The sequence below is a fragment of the Neopelma chrysocephalum genome, unplaced genomic scaffold, assembly GCF_003984885.1.
Source record: "Neopelma chrysocephalum unplaced genomic scaffold, ASM398488v2 Primary Assembly neopelma1_91, whole genome shotgun sequence".
NCBI classification, from domain to species: Eukaryota; Metazoa; Chordata; class Aves; order Passeriformes; family Pipridae; genus Neopelma; species Neopelma chrysocephalum.
This window is the reverse complement of record NW_020897753.1, coordinates 4,326,612-4,353,955: the sequence shown is the minus strand read 5'-3', so window position 1 is coordinate 4,353,955 and position 27,344 is coordinate 4,326,612. Positions and strand designations below refer to the sequence as shown.

The window sequence follows — 27,344 nt, the reverse complement described above, 5'->3', positions numbered from 1 at the left end:
ACAGGATTAAATCCACTGCTTGTCTAGGTGAGCATAAGATGCCAAGACCTGCTCTGTGCCACTGCCCTGAGCGACAGGGGACATGAAGTGCAGTTCCAGGAGCAGTGGCCACACAACCCTGCTCAGCTGGAGGGACTGAAGGTCCTTACACTGCATGTGCTGGGCCATGACCCAGTTGTGGAGCAGCCTGTAGTTCTCCACGGAGCCCTTCACCATTTCCACCAGCAGGTCATAGGCAGCAGCCCTGGAGGAGTGGGATTTGCACTTGGGCTGCTGCCTGTCCTTCAGGCTGGGCAGCAGGAACAGCAGATTGAAGATGTCCCTCAGGAACTCCTGTGAAACAGGGAAATGGGCACATTTAGCAGCTTTGAAGGTGTTCTTAAAAGATAAATCATGTATTTACAAGCTTCTAGTCTGAAGACCTTCTAGACCTCTATCATACAGAACTTTTCAACCTGAATACAAGTTCTGAATTACCAATTTCAACAACTTATTCCACATAAACTGCACTGTAGCCATATTATAGCCTAAAGAGAAACATGTCCATTGAAAAAGAATGACAAGTTATGCTTGATTGAATAAACTTAATTTGATAATTTAATTTGACATACCAGACATATGTATTTTTAGCAACTTTAAGACTAGTCTTAAAGCACATAACCTTAAACACTACTTGGAGTTGGAGTTTCATGGATCACTAATTAATCTAACAACACATACCATGTGTACTTCTGGTATATTTTGTACTGTTTCATGTCTGGAAGATTAACTGACATATAAAATGTACAAAGCATGGCTGTACCAAGTCAAGTTGCCTTTGGACAATAAATACATATTACTGTTATTTATCTTTACCATCCCAGATAATACACCAAAAAAATGAGATGGATTTGTCTAAACATCAGCACCTTCTTTCTAGGTAGATAATTAAAATAAAGACAAAAGTAAAATATCAAAAGGATAACAAAAAAAAGGGCCAGAAATCTTCCCCCATTTGTAGAACACAGGCTATAAATCCAGCTATTACATCTCATTCTACAATTTCTACACCGATATGAAAAAAAAAATGTTCGTCCTGAATTTCCCCATTCAGGTATATTCAGTTAAAACCCCCTTTTAATGCTGTAAAATCTAAATTATAAATATATTATAAATAACTAAATTATAAATATTGCAAGAAATGGCCCTCTGCAGAGTACACAACAAAATCTTGTAAAACTCCTTGTTCCAGTGTGCTGGGAAACCCCTACAACCTCAATGCAGTGCAGAGTAAGATGGGCAGCGATTATGTATAAAACACAAACTGTCACCTGTAAAGTTGGAAAATATTTGCCCCAACAACAATTTTGTTTACTTAGTCAGAGAAGGAATCTGTAGTGAAGAAAAGGCCCAGCAAAGCATGGATTTGCCAGTGGATCTTCCTGGATAGTTTTCCACCAGCCTTTGCTCAGAGGGAAGCATCTGGTTTCACAGTCCTGTTCCACTGCACTGGACACAACACAAAACTCTTCCCTAATGCACTTTATACTGTGTGTTCTTAACTGTACATAGAATTCTTCTTATACTTTCTATATATCCAAGCTACATTAATCTGGCTTTTCCATATTTCTACTATTTTAATTTCTCCATCCTCCTCCACACTGCACTCTGTGAATTGAATTCTTACTCTAATTTAATCTGCCAGATCTCCACACTTAAAATATACTTATTCCAGGAGAATTATAGCAGCAGCCTTTTAAAATGCTGTCAGTGATGCCACTTCATGCCAGGTAGTGCCCAATGTGGACACTATTAAAACTTTTGGATAATCAAATTACCTCAGGGCCATTTAACAGAGTAAACAGAGAGGATACAAACACCATAACTGGACACAGGACCCTACTTTTGTGCTGAAATCTCACTGAAGACCCAATAATAAGCTCAGTATGCTCTACAGAAAAAAAATCAGTTTAAATCAGCTTTTACCCCACAGAATTTTATTTTTTTCCTTTAGACAAACAGAATTTTTTTCCTTTACCAAAGCAGAATTTGTCAGCAACCTCCCCTCCCACTCTCCCATGTTAGACGAAGAACATACTAGAAACACGATACACTTTCAGATATTGAGCTCTGTTGTAAAAAAGGTAAAATGAAGAGTGTGTAGCAACAAAAGATGACATCATTTTGATCTCTTAGTGGCCTTTTCTTACCTGGCCTTCCCGAGAAAATTTAAAGGGTGGTTTGTGCTTAATGACACTCGTTGCAAGACGGAGCAGCCCCGTGAGCCCATCATCTTCTATGTTCCCATCCTGATGGTCAAGGATTTCTCTGCTACACAGGCACACAGAGAGAGAAGAACTGTCACAATTCTGCCCCACTAACAATAAATATAATGCAAATTCCATGTGAAATCACTGGAGCAAAGCTCACCTCCGAATGCAGTCAGCAAGGTGTCTCGCTAGTGCATCTAAATCAAGTAGTGTTGTCTGATTAAAAAGAAAGAAAACGGAATATAAATGGAGAATAATCATATACCCCATCAATTACAATGTAGAAGCCTAGCCTGAAACTGTGGTTATGCTTTTGGATGAAATTTTGTTACTGAACACAGCAAAACAGGGACAATTAAAACTCGTTTTCAAACATGCTCTGATTTCTAACCTGTGCTAAGTGACTGTTAACTGTATTTTTTAGCTCTTTCAGCTTGATTAGCTCCTCCTTTTTAGCACTGGAATTATCAACAGTGAATCTCATAGATAATTAGAGTATTGTCATGTGTGTGACCTTCACATAAGTTCTTTGTGCATTATAACCATTCCCCCTTCTTGACTCTACAAGTTCATTATCTGAAGCTTCCAAGAGCTCCTAAACACACATGAGTGTAGGGAAAGCTGGGAGATGGGAAAGATCCAAGACCTGTTCACAGTAGTTCATTGTATTTAAAGTAAAAATGTCTCACACTGAAGCAAAAGTGGCCTGAAACCCCAAATTTAAAGAAGCAATTTAAACACAAAGCAAACCTACCTGACTTGCATCTTTGACATGGATGTTATCAATCAGTTTGCACAGCAGCCAAAAATATTCCTTACAGCCTGGTCTCAGCACTGTTTCTTCCTCATAATCCTCTATCTGTGAAAAGAAATTGCTTTTGTTCTGAAGCACATCACACCAAATAACTGGATTACAAAACCACACTGAACACAGGAACTGCTACAAGAATATTACTTTCTTCAAGCCTCTATTTAAGGTAAGAACAACGTATTTTACAATAGTAACAGTGTGTGCTCTGTTTTTCTTTTGCAATACTTATTAATTTTCTTGAAATTCTCTTGAAGTTTTCTTGAAATTTGTTAAAAATTTGTAGAATACTGTTGACCTCACCCTACCCACTGCAAACTGCAAAAATATTCAGTGTTAGACTGGACAAAACACGAGAAACTCTGGCTGATTTCAACATTAAGTGCAACTCTAATTTTAATCCCTTTTGAAAATGAGAAGAATACTGTGAAATTGTAATTTCTTAAATTCTTACCCTAATTGGTTTCAGAGCTTGAGCATCAGGGAGAAATTTTAACAGTGTTGATGCAGCCAGGAGGAGAAAGGACCTGTTGATGGAGTCTCCCCCATCCAGCCCAGACAGAGACAACTTGTACAACCCATTGCAGGACTCGTGGCGAACTGCAGTCTGGGGGAAAAAGAACAAAATGAAAGGATTACACACATTATTTGGGGTATTTCTCCTTTTATTGGCTTTTCTTTCATAGGTACACAAGTTCTTCTCATCATATCTATCAGGTTATCGAAGCAGAACACGCCTTTCTAAAAAGAGGTGTTACAAATAATGTACATTTAAGTTACTTACAGAAAAATGCAAAAGATACAATCCTCATTTATAAAGATGATTTGTCTTGCCCTGTGTCTATAATGTATTTTAAATGTGTTTTAAATATATTTTAAAGATTGCAGTCAGTCACTAAAATAGAAAATACTACACCTGGGCAAATAAAGAGCATGTGGAATTAGACTTACTCATTCCTAACTATATGGTTCATTTGTTTAATTTCATTAGAAGAATTATTTTATTAAGAAAAATATACACAGCCTAACTCTAATCCAGCTTTGGAAGTTTGCACTCTTTCATTTCCAGGGATTTTAAATGGAGTCAGCACGGAAGCTTTTGCTGTGCTTGAGTAATAAAGCAATAATAAATAATAAAGCAAAAGATAAGAATTATCAAATTGTCACATCGTGTGGTAATTCATTTTGCACCATTAAGCAGTCATTAATAAACACATCCATTTTATAGTGTGAATATCTTGATGCATTTTCCAAGCTTTGATTACATGAGAAAAAAATTACTTAAAGCCAGGCAAAGATTTGTTTATGACAAAGATTTTTGTGCCAGTTCTTGTTCACCTCATTTTGTGATTCTAAGTACAGCAAAATAAGTAATATTAAAAATATATTAATAATGTAAAAAATATAATGGGGGAGTTACATTTACAGTAATCAATGTTAGGTGGTATCACCCAGAAATTTCAACAAATTACAACAAAAAATTACCTTCCAACAGAAGCCAAGAACAAAGATGAGAGGTTATAAACTGGTTTGCAACCAACCACAGATGCAGTCCTGTTAAGGATCAGTTTTAAGGTGACACAAGTAACTGAGTCCCATCCTGCCTATTTTAGCAGGGAACTACAAGTCCTGAATGTAATGGCAGCTTGAACCCACAGTTAATTGCACTAATTAGCAATGCCAGGGCCTCTCCTTTGCCCTACCTCTGGAATGAGAAGGGTGAGCTTCTTGAGCCAGTCCTGCAAGTGGTCACTGTCAGCCAGACTGGATTTCACCAGGGAACAGCAGTGGGCCCAGCTCACCAGGAGCCACATGGAATAATGAGTGACTGGAAGAAAAAGGAGATAAATGCCACTGTTAACAACAGAAAAGTGAAGAGTTGCATCGTTCCAGCACACAGGACATTTATTTCATACTAAGGGGCAAGACTAAAAATCCTTTTTGGCACGTAAGGTATGGCCTAAATGCAGATTTTTACCAATATGCTTATTAAATACTGACCACTGCACTGCTGATGACCATTAAATTAGATTAAATATTATCAATTCAGGGCACAATCCTTTCCTGCACCTCTGCTTCTTAACCAGTGAAATCAGGCAGTGAGCTGATGCTTTGCTCATGACTTGCATCATGTCTTAACATGAACATTTCCTGGATTATCACACTTTTATAGCACTCTAATGGTAGGAATAAAGCAAAACCATAGCTTGTTCTCATCAGTAGGTTTTCCCTACTATTAGTTCACGACACGTTTTGCAGCACTAACCTTCATGCCTTGATCTGTGATCAGACTGAGCTTTCAACACCCTGAACGGGAAGAAGATAAAACCATTTGAACTTTATCACAGAACAGAACAGATCAGCACTTAAAAATACAAGTACCCACAAATAACAACACAGTCACTCCTAGGTAACCACGAGGAAAACTACACTTTCAATCTTAAAAGGAAAACTGAACTGTCAATCTTAAAAGGATTCATTTCTTGTAGTATTCAAACCTAGCAACAATAATAGAACTACAAAAATCTTCAAGTCACCCCCTTAAAGATTTACTGGCTACAAGATTAACAGGCAAGAAAAAATACCCACAACCCCTTTATTTTATCCAAAAAAGAGAGCTAAGAACTGACTCAAATAGAAGAAACCTAGTACTCTTCATAAAGAAACCACACTTTGAACAAACAGCTGTAAACCTTAAATATTTCTATTTACTTACATTTTTATTAATTGCAATAAAAGCTTATACACTTAAAATTACTCCTGCAAATTACTCAGCTACAGGTCAAAGTCAGGCACACTTGCAGACTTGACTGGAAATGCTCTGAATGTCCTTATTGATCTTATAAAAATATGGTATAACACATTATCCATGACTTGGATTAAAGTAATTCTAGAACAGCAATGCAGCAGAACCCTGAGCTCCCCAGATCAGTCTGACTGTCACCACCCAGTCTTACACAGAATTGCTTTTCTCAGGACAAAAAGGCAGCAGGACCAAAACCTCTGACAGGTCAAATTTTGCCTTCAGTCCCTGCCCACTCACTAAAACAATAATTCCAGCAGGAACGGCAAAAATAAGTCGAAACCAGCCGACGACTGAGCAGCATAAAACTGAATTTATTTTAATTTCTCCTTTCCACCGCCTTGCAATTGAGAATGCTGATTGCTCTGGAGAGAAGAAAATCAATCATTTTGGCAGGAGAATTTCTGAGAGCACGTCACAGATAGTTCATTGCTCCATTCCTTATGCCCTGAGCGTGGAATTCTCCCACTCCTATAACAAGGGTGGGACAAGCACAGGAGGTGACTAAGAAAAGCAAGTCTACTCCTAGAGGCTTTAAATTTCTGATCAATTCATGGGGAATACAAGTGAAAGAGCTCTTTTTATCTAAAGCAGGGCTGACAATGTGCACACTTGATTAGCTTTAGTACAAAAATAAGAAGATATTGTACCTAGGTGCCAAGTTGTCATATGTATAAGCAACTGACATCAGTCGCTGAATCAAACTGGTTCCCTGGACAAGTACAAGAAACACCTTTAAAAATTGAAGTCAAAAGAAAAAAAAAAAACAAAAAAACAAGTTAATATAACAACAAGCTTTTTTTTTAATCTGTTTTTTATTTTTTTTTTTTTTCAATTATACGCAGCGTGTGAATCTAAAAAACAAACCCACCTGTGTAGAGGGAGGAAGAGCCAAAGAGAAATCACAGCATCTCCACAGTTAATTTACTGGTTTTATTAAAGCACATCTAAAATCCTGTGTTGCATTGACTAGGTCTAGATGCTAAAATTTCATGCTGTTCCTCTAAGAAAGACAATTCAACTGAACAGAAAAATCAACCATTTATTCAATCCTTTTAGTAAAAACACTGGATTTTTTTTTCTTAAAGCATAAACTACTCACTTTCTTGTAAAAATCTTAGGCTTGAGATGAGGTTGGACACATAAATTTTGCCCATCTCTGTGATCAACACATTTTATTGACTCCACATTCACTTACATTATTCATCTTTAGAGAACCTGACAGGTTACCCAGAATTTTAAAATCCAAGCCTGAAGAAAATCTTAAAACACTTAAATATCAACCCCACTGTTATCAGAAATATGAATCAATCGACAATTAAAAATTTAGAACCAGCTACAGAAACCAACAGTACCAATGCTAAAAAAATTAATCCATTTGATAATTTCCCTGTGTGATTGTAGCTTTGGTGATGGAGGGATTTGTTTGGTCAAAAATGGCTAATACTTATAGAACAGTTAAGGTCTTTCCATGTGGAACAATGACAAATGGGAAGTTTGGCTCCAGCTCCCAGTTCACATCTACACTTCCTGGAATCACAGCTGCTCCTGTGCCCAAGAAAATCCATTTACAGGGAATGTATATCTCTGATGCCAAAATATTACATATGCTTGGGCTGCTTTAGGAAATCAGCATGCAGGAATCTGGCAGGAAGGTTTACAGGTCACCACATACTCACTCAGATATCCCTGGTAAAGTAAGTTATTTTAGGGTTTCCTAAAGGAATCTAAACTGGATTTAGTGAGGATGGGGACAGCCTATGTTATAACAGGTTATCATAAAAGAGGACTAATGAATTTAGAAAACAAAACCTAAAAAATAGGGACAAAACCCTGGAATTTTGAGTTCCCAATTCACATGCTCACCAATGACCAAAAACCCTTTTGGTTGCCCAGGTTTGAGGCAATTAAAGCACTTTTTAGAGGAGAACAAGCAGGATATCAATTAATATTAGTCACTTTTCCACTACATTATTTCATTTATCCACACAGCAAAGGACTTTTGCTGAAGCTCCCGAGGTCTGTGCCTCTCTCACCTCTGTCAGCCGAGGGATGTGAAGACCCTTCACGTGGTCACTCGTGGTCTTCCTGGACTTGCCCGGCCACGTTCTCTTCCTGTGACTCTCTGCCACCCCAGACCAGGCAAACACATCATGGTAAGCCAAGTCCAGGTCTGAAGGATCCACTGCAAACTGGCAGATGAGCTTCAGCAAGCAGGCAAGGCAGTCCAGCTGCCACTGGGAAGGAGAAGAAAAAGGAATTTTCGTTTTTAAGGGATTTATTTGGGAAATAATTCGGTGCCTGCTGAAACGCTTGGAAAAAAAGCTTAAGCAAGGTATAAACTTGAATTTAGCTTAAACTAATAACAGAATAATAATGAAAAGGATATATAATGATTAATAATCATGTTCATTATTGAAAAGTGTCTTTATCACACCACAGCCACAATGCTAAATGTCTGCAAGGGAAAATGGTATTTCTTGACCTCTCCAGAAGGAAAGATAATGAACAGATCACAGCTTTTAACACAGACTACAGTAAACAAGTTTCCAAATAACAATCTTCCCTAACATAAGTAGAATAAAAAGGCAAAAATACTCTGCTCTTGTTTGGCTACTTCTGACTTCTTTAACAGTATTATCAATGCAGTTGTAACCACTGTAAGGCAGAACTCAGTTTTTTTTTTCTAGATTCCATGATCTACAATTTTATGTTCTACAATTTTAAGAAGGGAGATAAACACCAATCCCAAGAAACCAAAACAAAACACATAGAAAAACACAGAGGGTGCTTTTAAAATGTAAAAAACCCAGAAGCATAATTTATTTTTTTAAAGTAAACTCTTCCAGGAAAATAAAATATTCAAGAAAACGATGCTATAGCAGAGACTCCGGTGGTTCAATTACAGAATTATCTATTTCATTTACAACAGAGAAGTAACTGTAACAAAGGCTCAAAGTAATAAAAGTCTTTACAAATGGCAATTATGTTATTCTGGAGGAAAAGGGGGAATGAGCACCTACCACAGTCCATGATTCCTGTTCTTTAGGCTCTAAGATTCCAGAATTGAAAATTTCCAGTAACTGTTGGAGCCCTCCAGCAGCAACAAACTGCAAGGATATTATGGAACCAAAGTGAGAAAAAGCAGATACAAAAATATCACTAAGTTCATTTATATACCCATCTAAGCTTTACAGATTAATAAATAAATGATAAACTATTCAGCTGGGTATTTTATGAAAACAATTAAATGGTTGTACATGACTATGACAAATTTACAGGCCTGATAACACAGAAAAACTTTGAAATGTTACCCCTAAATTTGAGATCCAAAACTCTAAGATAGATAATGTTTGAAATGGGTTTTCATCTTATGTTTTTCTTGAGAAACTGACTTAGGTATCACAGAATAACACAGAAGAATCAAACCTTGCAGCTCCACGTGTTTTTACTATTTTCTATTTGATCTTCACTTGAATCATCTGAGTCTGGGTAAAGATCACTGTAACTTCCCTAAAGACAAAGAAGAACAATTAAATGTAAAACCAGAACTAAAATGCTATAAAATAACTCATCAATAGATACTTTGGTTCAGAGAAACACAAATATTCTGTGCAAGAAACTCACCGTAGATTCACGTCTTATCCTCCTGTTGGGCTTTCCCAAAGCTTCAATGATTTCCAGGGCATACAGAAGTTTATGGGCACTTTTTATCCTCAAAAGATCCTTCCAGCTAAAGCCATCATTACCCTTAAAAGATAAAAAATAAAAAGAGAGAAAACAATTAAAACAATTATATGTAATGCTCATCTATCTAAAAAAATGCAGGCAGAGGGTTTTTCACGTGATTTCAAAGTAGAGAAAGGCAAATGTTATAGTCTTAAAGTATAACTTCCACCCAAATTTTGATGTTTTTGTGCATGGAGAGTTGTAGTATCTAAAATCTGCTAGTATGTGATTTCAACCACTTTTAAAGAGGCCAAATTATCATCTACAGGACAAGAAAGCAGAGAGGCTTCCAACCAAACCAAGCTGGGAATTTAGAGAAGAGAGTACAAAAGTAACACTACCACAACAGTTGATGTTAAAGCAAAGTTGCAGATCAAGAAACTGCTTTTTTGAGTCAAGCCAAAAAACAAACCATAAAAACAAACTTTGGGAGCTAAGGTGACATCTCTGGTTAGCTTAATTTTATAAGAATTATTAGGTTTGTTTACTAGGTTTACTTGTGTCCTGGCACACTTAACATATTTACTATTTAACATTCCTATTTGGGGCAAATTCAGCTAAAACATCCATGGATAACAAAGATAAACATGTCAAATTTTGTTCACCTGCTCATCTGAAATGTTCTGGAATGCCTGCAACATATTAGGGCACGTTGGTAGGAGCATTAACAGTTCCCAGACACGCCTGGATAAGTTTTCAGCGTGGAGATGGAGCTCTTCACACCTTGCACTCTGACAAACCACACAACAACCATTGGCATGGTGAACTTCTTTGAGAAAATAACATTTCAAAGTCCAAAAATGTATTTATTCTCAATTAAGAAGCTGTTTCCTATCTAAGTCCATAACTAGAACATGATAGTCCAAGACTCACTGAACCTGTAAGAAACTAAGTCACCTATTTTGAAATATTTGAGTGCAAATAAAACTTAAAAATAAACTACTGGTTCAAATATACTAGATAGTATTTAATTTCCCACAAGCTAATGATGGTACATAAGACAAAGTCTGAGTTTTTGCAACAGAACCTTCGAGCCAATTCCCATTATGAGTCACCACGTCCACTTAAATAATCAATATTCTTTCTTAAGAACTGCTTTTTTATAACTTTTTTTATAGCTTATACAATATTTAGAACATTTAAAATGTATCAGGACAATACTGTTAGGAAAATCAGAAAAATTATAATGATTATACCATGTGAATACACAGACAATAAAGCAACTGGGAGTACACAAGGAGTCTGGATAGGAAAAGCAGATCCAATTAAATAAGACTTCAAGGCAATTATTCTAATCAAATCACTCTAAATTACCTCACTATCTTCCATAGCCACTTCTCCAGAAGGAGGCTTAAAAGAGGCAAGCATCTCTAACAAATCAAAAAGGGTGGTGAGATGAGGTTCTTGCAGGAGCAAAAGCATTGGAATGTTGTCCTTCTGAGGGGGAGGGAGGCAGGACGCCGGGAGCTGAACACCTTCACCCTTCCGCTCTCTCCTGGGGGCACCCAGGGATACAAACACCATCTGGGACACAACAAGGAGCAAAGAGGCAATTTTAAGATAAGCCCTGGAATGTTTTCAAAAGGATCATAATTAAAAACTGAAATTGATATCTTGTCGTCAAGTCTTTCCTTCGCAGCATTTTCAGCAGCTGCCATGATGAAATTTGAGTTTGCTTTCACTTGAGGCATTCAGGGGGTAGCTGCACTTACTGTTATCACCCCATACATTGCTCACACTCCACTCTATATATATTTACACAAAAGCAACATCCCAGTGACTGCAATCTATGGACCAGCAGTACCTGCATGTCCTTAAACCCCAATTCATGAAGCGTTTTCTCATCGTAGTCAGTTGTCAGCTCGTGCCCAGATGAAATCATTCTCACAGGTCCCATGAGGCCACCTAGGAGAAAAGCTTATTTCAGTGAAATTCTGGAATAAACCATTTTGGTATTTTTAACAGTACATCCTTCAGCAGCAAATAACACGAGGCAAAACCTTAATGGAACTTCCTTAAGAAAACTACTTATTACGTTAAACCAAATTTACTTGCACGTATTCAGAAATAACCTTTTCAGTAACGGGTCAGCCAATCTTGTGGTGAGAAGTGTTCACAAAACAGATTTAAACATGCCATATTTTGTAGTAAATTACACCATGCCACAGAAGGGTAATGGAAAATCACTGTGATCACCAACAAACCCCCTCTGTACCACACATCTGTGATAAAGTCAAAGAAGCAATGATTACTCCTGCTTAAAAGTCAGCTGGAACCAAAGATTTCATGCACCTAGAAAAGAAAAACTAAGAATATTCTTGAGAGAACTCCCAACCCCGAAGAACAAATCTGAATAATGGCATGATTAGGAATTTAATTTCATTTGGTGCAGACAATCCAGCCTCTATTCTTATAAGCACTTTTCCCAGCACTACCACACGTTTCTAAAATGCCACTGACAACAAAAATTAAACTCTCTGCTATGTGGTGATAGTTGGTGGAAAATAAAACAGTTTCTTCACTGAAACAGCTTCTCGTGAGTGGTTGGAAAAGGATTTTACAAAGAAGGTAATTAAGGAGTCCAAAATTCTGTCTGGTTTACTGCCAGTGCGCCTCATTAAAATATGTTTTTTAAAAGTTGTTAAACAATGACAAGGATGTCTGATTCATGTTTACACTTCAAATAACAGTAGTGTTGGAAAAAGATGTTCATGGATAGTTTCTTTGGGAAATTTGCATTACATGTTAACTACAGTGAGAAAGAAAGAAAACACTGAGAAGACAATTCAAAGAACATTTTGAACAGCAATAACTGATAAGAATTATAGTATCAATCAATACCATCAATAGGATTTATAAAATGCCCTCCTCCTAAAGGATAAAAAGCAGGAATTTTCACTCACTCACAGACACATTAAGAGGGAACAACAATAGGATGTATATTCACTAAACTAAGCAAGCAATGAACCACCTGAGGAGCAAGGTGACATTCCAAATTAGGAGAGTCAAAGCAGGATGAATGATCAGTTTTGCTACAGGATGACCATAAATTAAAAAGCAACTGCAGGTGTAAGGAAAATTCTACACCTGACTGGAATACATGTAGGTAGGGTATAAATTATTAATCTAAATTATGGCTTCATATTCTGAATCAATGGCAGAGCCAGAAGTGTATAAATTGGATGAAATACAGAATCAGACATACAGAAATATAGAATTTTATCAAGTGCTTTGCTACAGAATCTCCAAATTACAGAAAACAATTTAATTAATTAAAACAACAAGGAGAAAAATAATGTGGGGTGAATCTATTGGAATATAGAGCTTGGATAGGTTTAAGAGAGTGCTACATTTTCTTTGCTATTTCAAATAAAAGGGAGTGCTTAAGAAACAACACTATAAATCAGAAGCGAGGGTGATGCTAACCAGAACTGCAGAGAAAAATAAATCCTAATTCTGCCTTATTTAGGATGTCTGGGGGAGAAAAAGACCACATTTAAGTTCTTGCAAGGGCAAAATCTCCAGGTAGGAGTCTCCAGCTTACCAGGGAATTCCCCTTTGCGGGAGCTTTGGCCGAATTCCTGGAGCTGAGCCTGCTGATTGATCTGCTCCTTCTGCAGGTTTTCATACCAGTGTGTCACCTCAGCTCTCAGATCAGCCACCTGATCACTGGGATACATTTCTATTGTCATCTAGAAGAGAACATTTGGTTTATTTTCCCAAGTGCACGAGGGAACTCCCCAAGTTTAAGAGGGTAGGATGGAAAAAGGGCTTTCCCTCACCTTGTCGGGAAGCCCCGCTGGCTGACACACAATTCTCAGAGGGAGGGACTGTTTGTCACTCAGGGCTTTCAGGTGACTGCTGATCCCAGTGCCTTCAATCTGCCACTGCCTCAGGTGATATGCAAACCTTAAACAGGGAAAAACATGGAAAAAGTAGTTTTGTCACACCTATTTAACACAATTGTTTGATAAACAATGAGAGGAGAGATGAAACTTGCACCTTGTTTGGGTTTTTTCTTCGGAATAAGAGGAAGTTACTGACATTTTCATTACTTTTCAAATAAAACTAAAATAACTTTAAAGAAGTTTCTTTGGTGAGGGATAGGGAAACATGAACCACAGCCACACATTTACACAAGACAACTCTGGTAACTATTTGAACCTTCTATATTACACCTTTTACAATTATCCACTATGTCTTTACACAAAGAAACTATTCTTTACATCAGTAACAACTCATCACTCATTCATCATTATGGTAAGAAGAACAGAAATAAATTCTGCATCCAAATGTATCAACAGAGCTTTTTACCTCCTCCTAAAAGCCTCCAGGTGTGTCTTCAGCATTAAGAGCCCTCTTTCAATAATGGTCAGACTGGAATGAGGGTCTTGCTCCAGGTTACTCGAAGCAATCATCAGACTCTCCATACACTTGCTAATGAATTCCTGTTCCTTCTCCAGACCAGTTTTACCTAGGAGATCAATTTAAAGTAAATTTATAGACACAATTTTGGGACTACACATTTTAATACTGAGGATAAAAAGAGGATAAAGGCAGATATTTGTTATAACATTTGAAACAGAAAATAGAAGTGAGACTGAGAATTCCTACCGTTGATATAATAAGAGTTGATGTACTGAATGGCTGCTCTGCTGACATCCCCAGACTGGGCCCTCAGAGCAATGCCCCAGAACTGGTCCATGCCACACAACTGCTTTGACAAAAGAAAACAGACACAGAAGCAAAACATTGCCTCATTATTTTACTGGGAGTGATGCTTTTCTCATCTGAGACATTTTATTTGCCTCTCGACTCATTTACTAAGAATATCTCAGTTTTTCCTCTGCACACATCAATTACTATAAAATCCCAAGTTTCACAGAAACATTTTCTAAGTTTGAAGCATGAAGAGAACTGGTTAAAATTCCAAACAGTGAACTTTCATTTTTGAGAAACTGCAATACTTTTAAATGAAGCCTTAAAACCACAACTATAACTTGGTGTTCACTGCAAGAAAAAAAATTGCCTCAAATCGCTTCGGAGCAAAGTATTTTGTATTTTATTTCTGAGACAGTTTCTCTGCATAAAAAGCTACAGCAGAAAAACTTGCAGATCACATCAGACAAACTGAGACATATTTTACAACAGATTTCTAGTCAGAATTAAACATGACTAATGGAATGTCAGATCCAGTCTCACCTCAGAGTTTGAGCCCCCATCGTAGGCACTCGTAGCCAACCGAGCCAAGTTACACAGATGCTGGAAGAGGTTGAGGCCAGTCATACTTATAGTTTCAGGCTTTAGTTGTGGCATCTAAAGAAAATGAAGGGATTTTAGTATGGAAAAGAAATTCAGTGATGGGAGTGGTATTTATTTCATTAGCACAGGAAAACACTGTTGTTATTGGAACACGGATCAATCAGAATTTATTCTTGCAGAAGATCATACTCTGAAGTTTAGATACAATGCAAAAAAATCAACCATAATTGGCTTAAACAAGCTCTTCACTGCTGATTTGAACTGTAACTAGAGGAAAAATTATTTTAACATTAGCTGCTTAACTTATCAAAGCAGGATAATTTGTTAAAATACATGACGTGACTCATACACATCCAAAACCAGAAACAGCCTGTGTAACCTTGAAAAAGAACCAGACTACATTAATTATTGCACGATTCATCCATTTTGCAATGTCACCTCCTGAAAAGGATGGATGGGCCCCCCTGCAAAAAGCTCTAGTGCTGCATGTTTGTGTCCTCAGTGGCTGTACTGGTGAGATTCATAGGCCCCTCCCAAAAAGAGAGGCATAGAAACAACTTTAAATACATTAAATAGTTTTGACGTGGAATGAAACACTTTTACTGGAATTGTAAGGTTGCAATGAACTCCCTACATACCTTTTCCAAAAAAAGATGCTTGTAAGTCTCCATCCCCATGGCGTGCTGGTCTTTACTCCGGACTTGGTTCAAGAACCAGTGTAGTGCGTCATCGTAACATTCCGAATCTTCCACCAAGCAGTGCCACAGGATGTCCACTTGTTCTAAACTCAACCCTGCAAGCAGGGAAGTGTTTGTAACTACTCCTTTATCACATCAAACAACACCAAAGATTCCCACAAAACACAGAAAAATCAGAACAGTTTTTATCAGGACAATGTGAGCTGGGATCTCACACCAAGCACCAGGTTGTGACGCAGTTCACATCCACACCCCAACTCTGAGCTGGGTATTGGGACCGGGCTGAAAACAGGATTTCTGTAACTATTTCATTGCTTCTCCTTTCAAGAGAACAGTAGGTTTCTTTTCTTTGTGATCTGAACAAGCTACTTTAAAAAGAATTGTCACCCCACGTTTGCTCTTGTTGATCAAATAGCCACAATTTCTTTTCTTTTGGCTACAGATATTCCTTCTTGTACTTTAATCACCAGAGGGACAAGTCATGCAGTGGATGCACATTTTGACTATCTACAATGAGAATATCCCAAAAAATTCTCTTGTAAACTTCAACTCTAAAAGGTGTAAACCAATTTCTGATAGTATTAAAATATAAAGCATTATTCCTTCTTGGAATGCAGTAGTCCAAGGAGGAGATCTCTGGGAACATTATGGCCAGGAACTAAAGCCCATAAAACCACAATATATTATCTTCATTTAGTTATTACTAAAATATTAATATTTAGAAAAACTGAAGCACAGAGAACATGAAAATTTCTTCTCTCAGAACTGCAAAAGAACCTGAATTCCACTGTGGTTTCACAAAAAAAATCTTATTTCTTTCGAGACAGTATCAGAGATTATTTTAAACTGTATGTTTAAAATAACACATAATTGATTATTAAGAACTATTTTTGCCTCACTATCAGGTGTTTCTGAGGTAAAGTAACCCCAAATACTCACGGAAATGATCTGGTGATCCCAGAGTTGAAAACACACACGTCAGGAACTGGAGACGAACCTGAACCTCTGCGCTGTGGCTGTACCTAAATGGAAATTTGGACAAAAATCAAAGTTGATTTAATGGTTTATTGCCATAACTTTTTTCCCCACTCATACATGTGCCTCTTAGAAACATAAATGTTTCTTTTAAGTTTCTTTCTGAACTCCTAAAGTGCATCGTTTTGTCATCTTGCAGGATCTACATTATTTTTCCCTAACTCGTAAAATGCAAATATTTCTACACTGTATTTCTGATTCCAGTTGTCACATATTCTTCATAAAAATATTTTCCCAACTGTATTTCTATTTATATGGTCAAAGGAGCAGAACAATGTATAATTTTGCCGGAATTTAAAGCAATTCAACCCACTTTGCAACAGCTTTCTAAGTAATTCCTCACCAGAGCAATGTCTAATATAAAGGGGGATGATGAAGTCAAATTGGACCCATAAATAGCAACATTTTTCAAATGTGGATGCCCATATTGACTTTGACATCTGTCAAAACACGAGCAGTCTATTCCTCTGGGATTGGGGAGCTACAAATTGTATTGTCTGTTTATATACACCTAATTTAAATCCCACAGATAAGAAAGTACAGGTGACTGTTAAACAGAAAATAATAATGCAAAGGTTAATAACAGGTTGAACACTAAAATACTTGACATGAAATCACTTTAAATTGATTTGAATATCTAAACCTTCACGTTTTATTTGTACACAAGTGTGCAACATGATGTTTAACAAAAATTACATGAGAGTTACTGGGGTTTTTTTTAAGGAAAAGGAGTATTTACAATATTACTGTTTTTACAGATCTTTGTCTCCCTAAGCATGCAATGTCTCTATAGAAAGTATTTACTTATAAAAAGACATCAGAAGCAACACAACTGAGCAGAAATGTTTAAAAGCATAACATATTAAACCCTTGAAGTCAGTTTGTACTTACAGTGCGTGTTTGTGCCGCCCTTCCCTCACTGCCTGAATGTAGTGTACCAAGTTATCAAAGAAAAGTTTCATCATATTCAGTTCCTTTTCTGCCCACCTGTGTCAATTGAAAGGGCAGAAAGAATTATGGTTTGCTTAAAAACATCACAAGAGCCACAGAAAGCACACAGCTATTATAAGAAAATGGCACACACATAAACCCAAAGTAAACATTTCGTTTTCCATCTACCACGAACTCAGGAGTATTTTCCAGTACAGTCCTCTCTTCTTCCCTGCAATCCATAAGGTTTCCTAATGTTGTTATTTTCAGGCATGGGACTGACAGAACATTCCCTTTTGAGGCTATGAAAACTGTTCTTAAAGGCCCTAATTGAGAAAAAGTCTAAGCCAAAACTCAGAACTGGGTGTGTATTTAAATGTCATGTCAAAAAGGCCAAGAAAAATTGCTGATAATCACTGTCATCTTTGCCAGAAGTTCCATCAGTCCACTCTCTACAGTTAGACCAGCCAGTTACAGCTTGTTCTAGTCAAGAATGTTGTGCTATGTACCTCCAAATGTCAAAGGTTTTTCTTATAAACAAAATTTTTGATTCGTGAGAAGCATTTGAGACACACTCGGAACAGAACGATGGGACATCAAGTTATTAATACCTTTTACAAAGTGTTACTGGTGGTTTTCTAGTACTTCCTGCAAGTCCTCTGGGATTTAAAGGTTGGGTTCTTTTTTAAATATAAATCAGTCTCCACCTCAGTTACAACACTAGTTGTACTATAAAGAAATAAGTTGTATTAAGAAGAAATCTGGGCCTCAGTGATGAGAAAAAGCAGGTCAGACAGCAGTGAGGTGATAACCTCAGGTTAGCAATGTTTGGACCACACTGAAGGGACAAGTCTTGCAGTCCCCTAAATGCCATCACTACTTACATTGTGATCCAATGGGTGTCGTAGCTGCTCCCAAATTGTTGAAAAGTACCAAAGAGCTTTGGAAGGAGACGAAGTGAAACTACTACTGATCTGAAGGAGAAAGAGAGAAATGATGACACTACATCATTGTTACAAAAGTGAAATAATCAACCGAAAAATTAGTTTGAGAAGCTCAGGTCTGAGGACCAAACAGGCTGCCTGAAAGGACTGTAAACTACAGAATCATTCACTGGCTTGGGTTGGAAGGGAACTTAAAGACCAGTCAGTTCCAACCCCCTACCATGGGCAGGGATGCTTTCCACTAGACCACGTTGCTCCAAGCCCCATCCAACCTTAACTTGGACACTTCCAGGGATGGGGCAGCCAGAGCTTCTCTGGGCAACCTGTGCCAGGGCCTCACCACCCTCACAGGGAAGAATGTTCTTCTAATATCTAATCTAACCCTACTCTCTCTCAGTTTGAAGCCATTCCCCCTTGTCCTGTCACTCCAGGCCCTTGTAAATAGTGTCTCTCCATCATTCTTGCAGGCTCCCTTCAGGTACTGGAAGGCCACAGTTGGGTCACCCCAAAGCCTTCCCTTTTCCAAGCTCCCAATTCTCTCAGCCTTTCCTCCCAGCAGAGCTGCTCCATCCCTCTGATCCTCAGTGGCCTCCTCTGGACTTGCTCCAACAGGACCATCTCCTTCCTGTGCTTGTGGAATCTACCAAGTAGTTTTCTGAATCTGAGCTACAGACACTTCAAATTCTTCACTTGTAACACCTTGGACACACAGCTGAAATCAGGATCTCAGTGTGCTTGGAACTCATCACACAAACACAGTTCTCAGCAACAGGTAACAACCTAACACTGCAGGTGATTCCCAGAAGGAAGAACAGACAAATGCAACAAGGTGAGAAACTCAGGACACCCAGGGAACAGAAAAATGGAATATTAGAAACATCCATAACACACTTTGGAAACTATTTTTCTTCTGCTGCTTTTGTCTTCATGTAAAGTGAAATAACCACAGAGCCAACTTGAATTTCTGATATGTCACAAAAGTAGGTACACGTCAAAGCAGATAATTTATGATTTAAGTTACCTGTTGTTTGCTAAATTTTCTAAGCAGCCTTCAATGAACCTCATTCGGATCTGCCTGTCAGTGAACCAGCACACTAAGGAACAGAGCAGCTTCTCTGCTTCATTTATTAACCCTTCAGAGAGATGAATCTACAGCGAGGAGAAAGAAAGGCCAGTGAATACCAGAGATTTATTTTCTTTTTAAAAAATGGGATTTTCTGGTATTGAACTTACTGCATCTTCATCCTGGACCAGATCCCATAAAAGGGTATTTCCTTTCTTACAAACGTTATCCAGATTAATGTCAGTCACTGCATTGCTGTTATATTGATGTTTATGAACTGCTGGTCCTGAACAAAATGAAAAGAATATTATTGAAGGAACCATCTAAACTGAACATTATTCCCTGAGTGCCCATACAAACAACACACTTTATTTGTTAACTTGGCTATTTCAAAGTGCAGCAACGTTGTAATTGAAGCCTTTTTTCACATATAGGTTCTTAAAAGGCCATACAAGAAGCCAACAGGGCAGTTAGGCCAATATTTACACTGCTTTTGGCTAATGGCAAAGTGCAATAAAACCAGCACTGAAGAACTGCGAATACAATTGCTTTTTAATTTAATTCATACTGTAATTCAATTATTTTTTTAAGCCTTTCTGTAGTGCTGTGGTCCAAAGGGAGTGATCTGCACCACCATCATGGTTGGAAAGCAAGAAATGAGCTCATTTCAATAAATTCCCCTCATACTACATGATTTCCTCTATCTGAAAAACCTCCTCCTAAAAACCAGGAAAAACAAAAGCCCTTTTTATGTATGGTGGATATCAAAGGAAAAATCAACCCCATTTTTATACATGGTGGATATCAAAGTGTAGGATTTTAGAAACTCATCAGGTTTTCATAAACACTGACAGATTTTTCACAGCTGGCATCATTCATTTCTCTACTATTTGATACTATTTTCAGGTAGCAAAGTCAAGTAGCTAATTTAAACTGTGCAGAGCACTGTGATTGTTTGCACGTGCAAAACAGGGGTGTCAAAAACAATCTGCACTGAAGGCCTGATGCTCAAACATAAAATGTATGAGCATCAGTAAGATTAGTAATATCTATGAAAAAAAACCTGAAAAAATACACTGATTTATAGATTTACAGTTTTAGTAGTTTATTCAACTCTGCAGTGGAGAAAAACATCCGAAGTTTTAATGTCAGGCTGAAATTATCATTAGAAGGGATCTCTTACTCAACTGTTTCAGGAAAATATATAAATAGCATTGAGTTTACTGTCTGTTGGACAACAGCAAACTTGGTTTTACCAGGTTGGTGAAGAAAAACATCAAACCTTCACCATTATGTTTAAAAAGAGGATAAAGAGAAAATAAAGCATATGGAAAAATGATATAATTCTCGAGAAGTGTTTTAGCAGCAGCTTAAATTGCACCCAGAAGTAAACTAGAAGATTTGGCAGTGTAGGATGAAAGAGCATAAAAAGCCCTTTACAGCAAACTCTTGAAGATATCAAGTTATATTTTAACTTCTTTTCCCAGAATTATCTTCTCTAGAGCCCATTATGGTTAATTCATTTATGGGTTAATTTATGATGACAAATGTATTGAGCCACAGTAAAATCCACCAACCAGAACAAGTGAAGAGAGGAAAATAAAATAAAATCTTGCATTTCAGCAGCCCCTTTCTTTATACTTTAATAACTCATTAAAAGAAACATTTACTAGGTTCTTAGTTGTTTTAACATTAGAAGCTGCAGTAAAAATTGGGGAGGGGAGATTTTAAAAGATAAACACAGCTAAATATACAAAAATTAATCTCTTGGAGATTAAGTTCTCAGCAGTCATCACGGTTTCTTTGGACAAATACAGATAAATGGTTAAAATAATTTGATTACTTTAATTATAGGAGACTAATTCAAAGTTATAAAACAATGTTTTTCAGTTTCCCTTCGATGACTCTTACCTTGACTAAGATGTTCATGATAGATGGAGGCCAGGTTAGGGAGGTGCTGCTGAAGATGAGACGTGAGCTCAGCGTGGGAATTAATCTGTACAAGCTCTTCCTCACAGCCAGACTCTTCCCCATCAAAATCTGCCATGTTTTTCTCGGATTTTGCACTGACTTGAGAGCTACTACAGCTGACATCATCTGCACTGAGCATATCATCAACCATATGCCTGGAAAAGAAGGATATCAGAAGGGACAATATCAAGGAGGAAGTTGTTTATAGCCAACTACGAGTGAGGAGACATCTCCCTCAAGCTAAACTCAGAATGAATCATCTGTTTGAACAGCAGACCTTCACAGGGTTCAGAAAAAACATTATAGACAAACTGAAGGCCTCACTAGCCTGATTGTTTCAATATTAACTAAATACAGCATTTACAACTATTTTAACATTTTTTAAGTGTTGTCTTATTAATTTCATACCAAAACTTCACAGAAAGCTTTCATCAGATGTTACCAAGTCAGATTACTGTGTAACTACCTGCAGTAACCATCATCTCTGCAAGACAGAATTATCCTGAGCTCCAGCAAAACGCTCATGCAAAATTTCTGCCCAGATGGGATATTTTGCTACCACTTTAATTTCTGGAGTTCAATTTAATGTAAGGAATCAAGTAGAAATGCCGAGCTCCCTACCCATCGTGGTGGTGGTGGTGGTGGTGATGGTGGTGGTGGTGCTGGGGCCCGATGAACTGCCGACAGTTGAACAACTCGTTTCCGATGGTTTCCCCCAGGAAGTCCCCTGTGTGAGTGATACAGGAATCCTGAGAGCCCTGGGAGATGTGGGCAGTGCTCATTTCCCCTGCCATGTCATGCTCTGCATCCTCAGCGTGGGAACAGGCGTCGAGCATCCGGATGCGATTGTCCACAGGCGGCACCGCGTCCGCGTTGAACACGTGCTCCTTCCCCGCCCCGCTGTTGGCTCCGCTCCTCTCCGCCGCCCCCTGCGTGTCTCCCAGACAAATGCCCGCCTGGGATTCCAGTTTCCTGCTCCGGAGATCCGTGCTCCTGCTGCTTTTCTGGGGGTTGTGACTCCGATCTTCCTCCTCTTCGTCGTCCTCCTCTTTGAGGGCCTCGATATCCGCAATGTCCTCGGACTGCACCTCGCTGCCGGGGCTCCCGGCGGACTGGCTGGCGTGGCTGGAGTTGGCCTCGTTGCTGGAGCCGTCGCTGTGGCCGCTGCTGCTGCCAGGTCCGCTGCTGCCATCCTCCCCACTGTTGGCTGTCTCATCAGAGCTCCCTTGCATGGATTCCTGGAATTATTTTAGATTTTTTTTTTTAAAGATTGGTGGAAAAACAAACCACTACTGGAAATACATAGAATATAGAATCATAGAATCAGCTGGGTTGGAAGGGACCTCCAAGATCATCAAGTCCAACCCTTGATCCACTACTGCTGTGGTTGCTAGACCATGGCACTGATGCCACATCCAGTCTCTTCTTAAAAACCTCCAGGGATGGAGAATCCACCACTTCCCTGGGCAGCCCATTCCAATGGCTGATCACCCTCTCTGCAAAGAAATTCTTTCTAATATTTAACCTAAACCTCCCCTGGCACAGCTTAAGACCGAGCCCTCTTGTCTTGCTGATGGTTGCCTGGGAAAAGAGACCAACCCCCACCTCGCTACAACCTCCTGTCAGGGAGTTGTAGAGTGATGAGGTCTCCCCTGAGCCTCCTCTTCTCCAGGCTGAACACCCCCAGCTCCCTCAGCCTCTCCTCACAGCACTTGTGCTCCAGTCCCTTCCCCAGCCTCGTTGCTCTCCTCTGCACCTGCTCCAGCCCCTCCATGTCCTTCCTGAACTGAGGGGCCCAGAACTGGACACAGCACTTGAGGTGTGGCCTCACCAGCGCTGAGTCCAGGGGAAGAATCACTTCCTTGGACCTGTTGGCCACACTGTTCCTGATAATGAACATAATGAACATCATTCCGACACCATTCTTCCTTTATGAGGAAACGTGTCAAATCTACAAGTTTTCATTCATTCTTTCTCACTTTGGCCGCCAATAACAAAATGCTCTGAGCAAGATTCAGATTTAATAACTTTTTTTTCGCATTATCTGACTCGTAACAGGGGATCTGTGCCAGCTTTGTCACAGCGTGACAGAGAAACAGTGTCCTGCAATCCCTCGCTAAGGGATTATTCCAACTGAAATACAATTTAAATGCAGGAATACCTTTGTCTGAGGTGATTTTGAAACAACTACAGCTAAAAAAATCATTTCCATAGCTGACAACAGGCAGGTCAGCACCCAAATTCCCAGGCTAGGATTCCCACTGTCACCTCAGTATCCGAAAGCCGCTGCTGGACATGTTTGGTTCTGTTAATGAGCTGCTCCTCCATCTCGATGTCGCTGCCTCCACTCTGGTGGGTGTCACTGTTGTCACTGCTCTGAGGGCTTGCTGCTGGTGACCCTGGTTCAAAACCACATTTCCCAGTTACCTCGTGATGGATATTAACTGGAATGTAACAGCATTCCCTAAATCTGCCTCAAAGGTTGAGCATTCTGCCAGCAAACAGGGATATAACTCAAACAATCCATGCACCTAAACACTAGAAATTTGTTTTAGGACACTGAGCATTTTAATACAAAGTTTGATTACTGATGTCTCTTCTTACCAGTGTATAAAAGTTATACAGATTTCCTACATTCTACACAAAATATAATTGTCATTTGACTTTTTATAAAAGCATAACTTCAAATTTTTACTAGTTGTTCTATTCAAATTAAACAGCTGTAGAAAAGCAGTATTGCATCAAAAGAATCACACTGTGTATTTTTAAAACTATACTTACAAGGTGAAGGGGCTGCTCTTCTGAGCTCCTCTTCTTCTGAAGGGAAAAAAAGCAGGATGGAAAAACAAGTGACTAAAAACCTTTTTGTCAGCATATAGTTGTCCATGATTCATAAAAATCAGCAGCAGGAAAAGAGAGGGAAACTACTGTAAAGTGGCTTCTCAGCTCCTTCAGTAATGACTGTGTGGAAATACACAGCCAAGTAAAAAATAACCAAACCAGAAATAGCAGGTAATACCAAAAACCAGGAAAGAAGGAGATAAGCTTTTGTAAGATTATGTGTGGCTAGTTACAGATGTGCAGTGGAACAAGAATAGTTAACTGATGAGTTATGGACCATCTTCTGCATTAAGAAAAAAGAAAAATACTACTTCAGAAGAAAATACTACCTTTTAAAGAAAAATAGCTACTTTAGCAATACAACCAGAAGGGATCTGAAATGGAAAGCTTTCCAAGTGCACTCACCAAGTTTTAATGCTTTCATCTATATCCTCCATTTCTGCTTGAAAAATATGCCAGCATGACCCTTTTTAAAAAAATTCTTAAAGGAAAAAAATTCTATACCTGCTTTTTGTCCAAAGTCAACAAGGAGCCTACAGAAATTCACAATTGAATTCCCAGATCTGCTGGAAAACCACGAACCTTTTTTGTTTCCCATGGGCAGGTTGGTGCTCAGTAAAGATGCAAAGGAGCTTTGTTTTGACAGCTGAGCCTTGGCTGCCAGGGCATTATTCCACAGGGCTTTGATCAGCATGGATGCCAAATACAAGGTCTGGAAACAAAACCAGGGAAAGGTGTCATTAAGCAGGAGGGTTTGGGATACAAAGATCCCCCGTTAATCTTTCTAGACAGCAAAATAAACCCGTCCAAATAAACAAATGAACGACATGATGTTGTGTGAAACACTTCTGAACCGCAGACAGAAGTGAAAACCTTCCACCAGTGGTCATGGATGTTTAAAAAATCTCTAAAAATTATAATTCCAAAGCCAGAAAAGGCTGGAAGAAACATGACAACTTTACTCATACAGTTTCTGCATTAGTGAATATTCCTTTTCCTGCATTTCTTCAGGGAGGCAAATCCATAATGGTTGTTTAACATTACTGCTTTTCTCATGACAGTGATTTTGGTGGCCTTGCCTTTACCTGTTCAGTGTGGGCACTGGGATGAAGAGTTGAGACAAGGTTCAGGAGGTGTCTGAGTGGGACAGGGTCCAAGTTTTTGATCAAAGAAGGAAACAAGTCGTGGATGTAACGACTGCAGTGCTTCAGCTACAAGGTACAAACAGAGAAGGTAACAGGAACAGCAAAACAAACACACAAAAAAAATCAAATATTGGCAAAAGTGCAGCGATTAAACACCTTTGCACAAGTTCTCAGGAAGCATTCATCCAAAAAATTCCAAACTCCATCAGGTTTGCAATTTGGACTAAGCTAATTTTGACCCCGTAAAGTTTAGTGAAATCAAATGTAACAGTATCTTAACTCTAAGGATTTGGTGAAAAGAAGAACTGGAAGTTTATTTTGGATTTAACTTAAATACAACTTAAAACTCAACTTCTAAAATATGAAGTTTATATGCTAAATCCTGAGGGAAAACATTATTTGCAATTACCTTATTAGGGGTGGTAAATACAGATAAGGCATTAGAGGCCAATGTGACACTCAGAGAACAGACTGTGAGAACTGTGTGAGGATTATAAATAATTCTTTTGTCTTTCCAGCAATGGATGTCAAAAAATATGACAATGTGTTTAGCCAGCTCCTCCATTTACACATTAAAGTGACAGTGCTCCTACATGTTTCCTCTGGTTAAATGCTGCTCTTCAGAGTCACTTAGAAGGGGATTTTTTTTAATGTTTGTATTCAAAAAAGGAAATAATGGTTACAAGAAGCTTCTAGAAGGAATTCTTAATGTTGGTTATCACACCAAAAGGCACCTCAAAAGGGTTTTTCTAAAAATTATTTGTTGTCTTTTGCACCTTCCTGGCATTAAAAATATCCATGTCAGCAATTTATGGGGTGCTGGGCATCTTTCACAGGATGTGAACTCATGGGGGGTTCTACACAAGGATGCATTTGAACATCTTAAGTGTTTCAACTGAGGAAGATAAATCTTTGTCCAAAAGTTAGTCTAAAAAGTGGAAAATACACCTTTAAGGCCTTCTATTCTTTAAGTCTAGAGGAGTCTGCCTTCTAAACAACATTAGAGGGTTAAACCTTTGACAGGAAGCAATCAGGGTACATTTAATTTTGAAATCACAGATATAATTTCAAAACATCAGTCTGTCAAAACGTGAAGTGTAAAAGAATTATTGAATTTGGGTAATTATATTATTCTTCAAGTGGTATCAAATCTACTAAAAATTCAGAGGTCTAACCCAGTGTGAAAACAACAGGGAAGGTAATATACTGCTTTAAAAGTACAAGTGAAATAAGTAATTATTAATTACTCTGATACAAAGGATTGTTGGAGCCTATTAGAGCAAGTGCTGCCCTAATGAGCATTTATTAACATTCCACCTGCATGTTCTAATAATGACTGTGGACTGCAGAGGGTTCACAATGTGTGTACAGTAGCATTTGATTGAAAGAAATTACAAAGAAATATTGAACACACAAAAAACCCTCTTCAAATTCTAACTCGTATAAAAGTATATTCAAAAAATCAAAATGTCTGTTGTACTCAAATCCCCTTAATAAAAATGTCACAACCTAAAATAAAAAGCATGAAAAGCAGCACACAAATAAATCTTGCTGAAGGGAAAAAGCCTGGCAGAGTTTCCAGGTTTAGCAAGAAAAAAAATAAAATTTCAGTGCCTTCTGTAGATTTGAACAGCAGCACAGCTGTAAACTTCACTGCCACAATTTTCACCTGATTGTTCCCACCAGGAGTAACAGAAATGGAAGCTCCAATAGAGAAAGGCAATTTAACACTATAGTAAAAAATATTACAACTCCCCTACAATCTTCACCGCCATTCTTGATGAAAACACCGTGTCCTTGCTGCACAACTGCATTTTGTTCCTTGTATAAAAGTAGCCAAGGTGAATTTTCGCCTCTGATAAATAA

At 38.3% G+C, this 27,344-nt stretch overlaps 1 protein-coding gene across 9 annotated transcripts in view; it reads right to left on the bottom strand.

Moving 5' to 3' along the window:
* USP34 (ubiquitin specific peptidase 34) overlaps nt 1-27,344 on the bottom strand; it is a 108,533-nt gene that overhangs the window by 34,410 nt on the left and 46,779 nt on the right. For 5 of the 9 annotated variants that reach the window (XM_027693237.1, XM_027693242.1, XM_027693240.1 and 2 more), the window contains exons 11-42: nt 25,419-25,544; nt 24,916-25,045; nt 24,274-24,309; nt 23,761-23,891; nt 22,114-22,730; nt 21,433-21,647; nt 19,692-19,807; nt 19,480-19,607; nt 18,399-18,488; nt 17,476-17,571; nt 16,489-16,571; nt 15,490-15,644; nt 14,792-14,905; nt 14,204-14,306; nt 13,904-14,063; nt 13,372-13,498; nt 13,134-13,281; nt 11,394-11,494; nt 10,904-11,113; nt 10,195-10,320; nt 9,488-9,610; nt 9,290-9,373; nt 8,884-8,970; nt 7,897-8,097; nt 6,511-6,593; nt 5,324-5,364; nt 4,761-4,885; nt 3,512-3,664; nt 3,004-3,108; nt 2,410-2,465; nt 2,190-2,310; nt 150-333 (exon numbers count right to left, since the gene is read on the bottom strand). In XM_027693237.1, the coding sequence (XP_027549038.1) occupies nt 150-333; nt 2,190-2,310; nt 2,410-2,465; nt 3,004-3,108; nt 3,512-3,664; nt 4,761-4,885; nt 5,324-5,364; nt 6,511-6,593; nt 7,897-8,097; nt 8,884-8,970; nt 9,290-9,373; nt 9,488-9,610; nt 10,195-10,320; nt 10,904-11,113; nt 11,394-11,494; nt 13,134-13,281; nt 13,372-13,498; nt 13,904-14,063; nt 14,204-14,306; nt 14,792-14,905; nt 15,490-15,644; nt 16,489-16,571; nt 17,476-17,571; nt 18,399-18,488; nt 19,480-19,607; nt 19,692-19,807; nt 21,433-21,647; nt 22,114-22,730; nt 23,761-23,891; nt 24,274-24,309; nt 24,916-25,045; nt 25,419-25,544 (4,375 nt within the window). The remainder of the gene's footprint in view (nt 1-149; nt 334-2,189; nt 2,311-2,409; nt 2,466-3,003; nt 3,109-3,511; nt 3,665-4,760; nt 4,886-5,323; nt 5,365-6,510; nt 6,594-7,896; nt 8,098-8,883; nt 8,971-9,289; nt 9,374-9,487; nt 9,611-10,194; nt 10,321-10,903; nt 11,114-11,393; nt 11,495-13,133; nt 13,282-13,371; nt 13,499-13,903; nt 14,064-14,203; nt 14,307-14,791; nt 14,906-15,489; nt 15,645-16,488; nt 16,572-17,475; nt 17,572-18,398; nt 18,489-19,479; nt 19,608-19,691; nt 19,808-21,432; nt 21,648-22,113; nt 22,731-23,760; nt 23,892-24,273; nt 24,310-24,915; nt 25,046-25,418; nt 25,545-27,344) is intronic. The other 4 variants (XM_027693238.1, XM_027693246.1, XM_027693245.1 and 1 more) reach the window with 2 other exon arrangements.